Source organism: Terrapene carolina, unplaced genomic scaffold (genome assembly GCF_002925995.2).
Source record: "Terrapene carolina triunguis isolate 2854851 unplaced genomic scaffold, T_m_triunguis-2.0 Scaffold53, whole genome shotgun sequence".
Classification (NCBI taxonomy): domain Eukaryota; kingdom Metazoa; phylum Chordata; order Testudines; family Emydidae; genus Terrapene; species Terrapene triunguis.
The window spans coordinates 20,410,661-20,416,660 of record NW_020664404.1 but is presented as its reverse complement, the minus strand read 5'-3'; the positions used below and the strand labels follow the sequence as shown (position 1 = coordinate 20,416,660).

The following is a 6,000-nucleotide window of genomic DNA, read 5'->3' as shown; positions in this document are numbered from 1 at the left end:
CCTCAACTGCTAGCAGAGCACCTCACCCTCCCTGATTGAACTAACCTCATTATCTCCATACTAATTTATACCTGCCTCTGGAAATTTCCATTACTTGCGTCTGATGAAGTTGGCATTCACCCACGAAAGCTTATGCTCCAATACTTCTGTTAGCCTTAAAGGTGCCACAGGACCCTTTGTTGCTTTTTACAGATTCAGACTAACACGGCTACCCCTCTGATACTTGACAGCATAACCTAGACAGCTCTGGATAGGTGCCTAAGTTACAGCAGCATCCCCAATACAGTGGGCTACGGTGTTACCTGGAATCTTTGCAGCACGGTGGCCCAGACCCCTCCTGTCTTGGCAAAGCCCCTGCGTGCTAGGGCTTACAATAAGGTCATCCAAAGGCAAACTTAGCAGCTATTTCCACAGTGCTAGTACCAGGGGAAATTCTCCACCAGGTACAATCAGGGTTTTTAGGGGCCCTTTATGCATCTCTGGCCCTCTCACATAGCATAAAGGGGCTAGAACAAGAGTGAGGATCTTGCCCTATTACTGTACTTGAGTTGTTTGACTTGGGTATAACTGAACAGACAATCAGGGTGCTCTTAGTGTCGTGAATTTTATAAAGCCACTTATCATTTTGTATTCCCATTTCTCATACATACAGCACCTACATCCTTAGGTCTATCTGTTGCTGTCAACGTATTTACCTTTTCTAAAAACTACTCTGATGGCTCAGAATTCTTAAATGGGAAAAATCAAGGCCTTTTTAAAAAGAAAAAGCCCCACAAACTTTAAGCGATCCCATTTTACAGTTTTCTTTAACATGAATTTAGTCACACTCATTCACAAAACATTACTGATTGGGATGACTAACTGAAACTTACAGCAAACCTTTCTAAGGTAGCTCAGTTTTTAGGCATTTTAACTTTGATAATGGCCATTTAAATTTCACAAGTTTAGATTTCAATGTTTACCTGCTATGTAGTACATTAGGTAAAAAACCTTAGGTGATTGTGCCATAAGGAGGAGGTTCTGGGGATCCTGTTTATATTACCATTCCCCACTCAGAGAGCATTAGAATTTATGTACTCTGTTATTACAGGAATTACATGACAAAAAGAGTTCATAAGATGTAATTGCATAATTAAAAATTCATTATTGAAGGAGAACATTTGCTCTAGTGTGGTTTTGTGGGTTCTAAAAACTGTTCATGTCATATTTTTTTTAAAACAGTGTTTCATCGCATAAGGTATTATTTTAACAGATACATTTGTAGACCTACCTGTGTTCAGGAAAATTTTTAGTTTAATGTTTTCATATAGAAACCTTTGGCTGTTCTGAACTGAGCATAGCTTTCAAATTTATAAAGTTGTTTGGGAATGCTGGTAATCCTGTAGCGCTTAAATGCAATTTAATTTAAGTCATGTAAATTGTGCATTAATAGATCCATACCAGAGTTTCCTGTTTTCATATTTCACACAGAAGTAAGGAATACTGTTGCAAATAGACATTTTCAGATGTCTTTTTTTTTTTTTTAATAAATTATCACCATTTGACAATAAATGCAATTGGTGTTTAGAATATCTCTCAGTAGATAAAACTGTTTTATTCTGGAGCATATTCAGAGGCTCTCTTTTTCCTGGTGGCACACACAAAATATCTCAAGTATTATCTTGCAGGAAGAACCTTGTAGGACTTAATGAAACTTTGAATGATATTTAGCCTAGTGGTTCTTTCTTTAGTTTTTTTTCAAGCCAAGTAATAGAGAGATTGCTTCACACCCCTTCCCACTCCACTCCCTCCCCAAAATAAAGCCACCACAACCCCAGTCTTGTCAAATATCATGTCTAGTACCTTTAGTTGTATGACTTACATCTGATAATTAACACTTCTTTGGCCATGGCCATCTTTGTGTGCAAAAGCCGAGGCACAGAAATTTAAGTATTCTAAAAGAGGCAGAGCTGGGAACAGAACCCAGGAATTCTTGCTCTTAATTCCCTCCTGCTTCTGGGGATGGAACACAAGTCAAGGATAGCCTTTTTATAAAATCGTGGAATTATACATAGTGGTAGAGACAGGTGCGGAGGCAGCATGGTTTAGTGGAGAGAGCACTGGATTGGGGATCAGGAGTCCTAGTAGTTCTGCTTCTTTTGCTGACTCAGCTCTGCCTCAGTTTTGGAAAATGCGTTGCTACTGAATGCAAGAAATGAGGTAACTTTTTATATGTATGTTTACTAACTAAATTATGTCTTAAATTGTTTAAAACAGAGGTGTAGTTTAAAGTAGGGATGTGATCTCCCCATCTATAATATGGAGAATACCACCTCTTTGTCTTTGAAGTGTTTTGAGATCTCTGGATGAAAAGAATGATATAAGAGCCAGTTTTAATAATACTTAATTTTAAGACTTTTTGAAGAGGAGTGTGATGGGGAAATGGTTTCTGCTTTAATTGTTAAAACAATCCCAAAGACATTTTCCATAGTCCCTTTAAAACAAAACAAAAGAACCACGAAAAGTAACTGATCCTAGCTATTTCGAAATGTCAAGTTTTTGTTAATTATATTGCCTACTTGCGGGATTGAAAAGTTAAATAATATAGATATGGGAAGAGCTGAATTTTACTCAGTTTTACAGCTTATCGGTTTTCTTGTTTTACAGTGGGAGGAAAATTTGGGCAAAACACTAATTTAAAAAAATCCGTAAAATACCCAAGTGATCCTGACATTAATTTTCAATATATCTGACCAATAAGAACAACCATACATATCTTACAATTTCTATGAAATAGACTGAATTTTAGAAAAAATAAACACAAAAGAGAAATACTCAATAGCTATACTCAATTTTATAATTTAGTTGAATTGCCTAATTTTTTAACAGAGAAGAAGGTATTTTGAATCACAGGCTACAAATTTGAACTTTGGCTTTTTGTCAAGATTACATCTTCACTGAGCAAAGTTGAACTATGTTCTTTGTTGTACAACTGATTTCTATTGCTACTTCATATATACAGCATTGGATTTGATCCAATAGTTAGTTAATAGTAAAAGATTAAATGGGGGGCCAGCCAGCATTCATTCTGATTTAAAGTTTGCTATGAACTGTCTTGTCTCCTTAGAGAAATCTTTGTATCAGTTGTTTTACAGAGTTCAGTCTGTTACAACTGAGTTTGACAAATAAAATGCTTGTGCAGTAGATAAGAGACCAGCAAAAAATCAGGCCAGATGGAAGTGAGGTCTAGGGTAGGGACTAAAGATCTGTTCAGATTCTAGATTAAAGGTTGAAGTAGGACATTGCATATTAGTATCAAATTGTATATACAGCTAATACTGAACTAAAAAAGAAAATTTGAAAAACTCCTTGATGTAAGATAGCTCTGTTTTTTGTTTTGGTTTTTTCTTTGTGTGTTTTTTGTATACTCACTTTTCCACAATGTATCTTTGATAGGCTAATTGTCACCTTTGATATATTTCAGAGAATGATTAAGAACTCTGAGAATGCAGATATGATTTGTAGGGCTGGGGAGATGAAAATAATGGATTGTTGGTAAAGCTGCTGTTCAAAGTAATAATTAAATTACCTAAATGTTGTATCTTTTTTTTTTAGGTAACTGGAGGTTCCAGTGGAATTGGAAAATGTGTTGCTATTGAATGCTATAAGCAGGGTGCGTTTATAACTCTGATTGCAAGAAATGAGGTAACTTTTTATATGTATGTTTACTAACTAAATAATGTGTTTAAAATAGAGGTTTTGTTTAAAATAGGGATGTGTTATAAAATAATATAGTTTGGCAGTAATTGTTCATACTGTGTTGCTGATGAATATTTTAATTGAAGTAACTAAAATCCCATAAGTTTTTCTCTGTCTAAGCAATGTGAGTGTGTTACTGGCTTGTTACTATAACAGATTCTGAATGTGTCTTAGAAATGTTATTGACTGGAAAATTTTATATTTACATAGGCTGTTTGTTTTCTGTAACTGTTGCTTTCAAGAACATGTAACTTCTTTCCTCCCTGGTAGTTCTTCTTTCATTTGGAAAAGATTGGTTTCTTCTGTCTCTGTTTCTTATGGAACACAGTCCAACATTTCTGTTATCGTAGGTTGTTCTCATCAGTAGGGCCCTACCAAATTCATGGCCATGAAAAGTGTGTCATGGACCGTGAAATATGGTCTGTTATGTAATTTTACACGTAGGGTGACCAGATGTCCTGATTTTATAGGGACAGTCCTGATTTTTGGCTCTTTTTCTTATATAGGCTCCTATTTCCCCCACCCCCCACCCCCCCGTCCCGATTTTTCACATTTGCTTTCTCGTCACCCTATTTACACTATATTTTAAAAGTACCCTATGCTATAGGGTAAAAGTATACAAAAGTTGATGCCGTTTCTCAAAGCAGGGGTCCTGATCCAAAAGGGGGTCGCAAGGCTATTGTAGGGGATCATGGTATTGCTACCCTTACTTCTGTGCTGTTGCTGGTGGCAGTGCTGATTTCAGAGCTGGGCACTTGTCCAGCAGCCGCTGCTCTCCAGCTGCTCAGCTCTGAAGGCAGCGCAGAAGTAAGAGTGGCAATACTGTGACCCACTACAATAGCCTTGTTGTTCCCTTTTGGGTCGGGACCCCCAGTGTGAGAAACACTGAGTCTTAAGGGCTTTACATGTTTACATTTGCCGTTTTCAAATGCATATTCATGTTTTGTTACAACACCGTGAATTTTAAGATTTAAATATCTGAAACCGTGAAATTCAAGATTTTTAAAATGCTGTGGCTGTGAAATTTACAAAAATGGACTGTGAATTTGGTAGGACCCAACTCATCAGTGATGGTATGGGCACAGCCTGGGGAATAGCATTTATTGTATTTACTCTAATAGTCTACTCACTCGGTTTGTATTACTCTGAACGTCCTATCTTTTAGACTATCATACAATATAGTATAGTAGTATGATTCACTGCTATATCATACAATGCAGATTTGTCTGTCCTATGCTGTTGCCTTTTAAATTCTTGTCAACAAGTGGTGAATTTGACAAATGAATATTTAGAATTCAGAGAACACTTTCTGTCAGGCCTCTAATAATTTTAAGATTAAAAAAAACCAATTTAAGCCTGAATTAATTAAATCTTTCCCTTAAATTGATTTATCTCTTGCTATTTGAGCTCATTTAATTTTTTTTTATTTAAAAAAAAAAAAGGTTTTAACCAAAAGTAAAGCTTTTTCAGAAAACATCTAGCTTTTTCAATGGAAAAACTGAACTGAAAACTTTCCAGGTTTCAGATTTTTGTCAATAAATAGGGACCGGGGAAAGAAATCAGAAAACATATAGCAAACTTTGAAATTAAATAAAAATAATTGGGATTTTTTCAGTTATCTGTAGTTGTTATGTTTGGTAACTTACATAGCTGAAAAAGTCTTTTTTGCATAATCTTGACCAGTCTGATAAATTTAAAATTACCTTCACACTGCCTCCCCCCCCCAAAAGTGAAATTTCAAACTTTCCTTACCTGTTCCGAGTTTTGGAATAAATGATTGGTTGGTTTGTTATGCGGTTATTCCACGCGTTCTTCAGTATGATTTAAACAATCATATAAATAAACAGTAACCTGTAAAGCAATAACGTACAAATTCCTAATCCCTTCATGTAATTAAATTAGGGCTGTCAGGCGATTAAACAGATTAATCGCACGATTAAACAATAATAGAATACTATTTATTTAAATATTTTTGGTTGTTTTATATATTTTCAAATATATTGATTTCAATTGCAACACAATACAAAGTGTACAGTGCTCACTTTATATTTTTTATTACAAATATTTGCACTGTAAAAAACAAAAGAAATAGTATTTTCAATTCACCTAATACAAATACTGTAGTGCAGTCTTTGTCATGAAAGTTGAACTTGCAAATGTAGAATTATGTACAAAAAAATAACCAAATTCAAAAATAAAACAATATAAAACTTTACAGCCTACAAGTCTACTTAGCCCTACATCTTGTTCAGCCAATCGCTA

The 6,000-nt window shown here is 35.2% G+C and overlaps 1 protein-coding gene across 1 annotated transcript in view; it reads left to right on the top strand.

Moving 5' to 3' along the window:
• The window catches only part of KDSR (3-ketodihydrosphingosine reductase), a 31,186-nt gene that overhangs the window by 1,365 nt on the left and 23,821 nt on the right, over positions 1 to 6,000 (top strand). Inside the window, exon 2 of the mRNA XM_024203943.3 lies at positions 3,595 to 3,684. Within this exon, the coding sequence (XP_024059711.1) occupies positions 3,595 to 3,684 (90 nt within the window). The remainder of the gene's footprint in view (positions 1 to 3,594; positions 3,685 to 6,000) is intronic.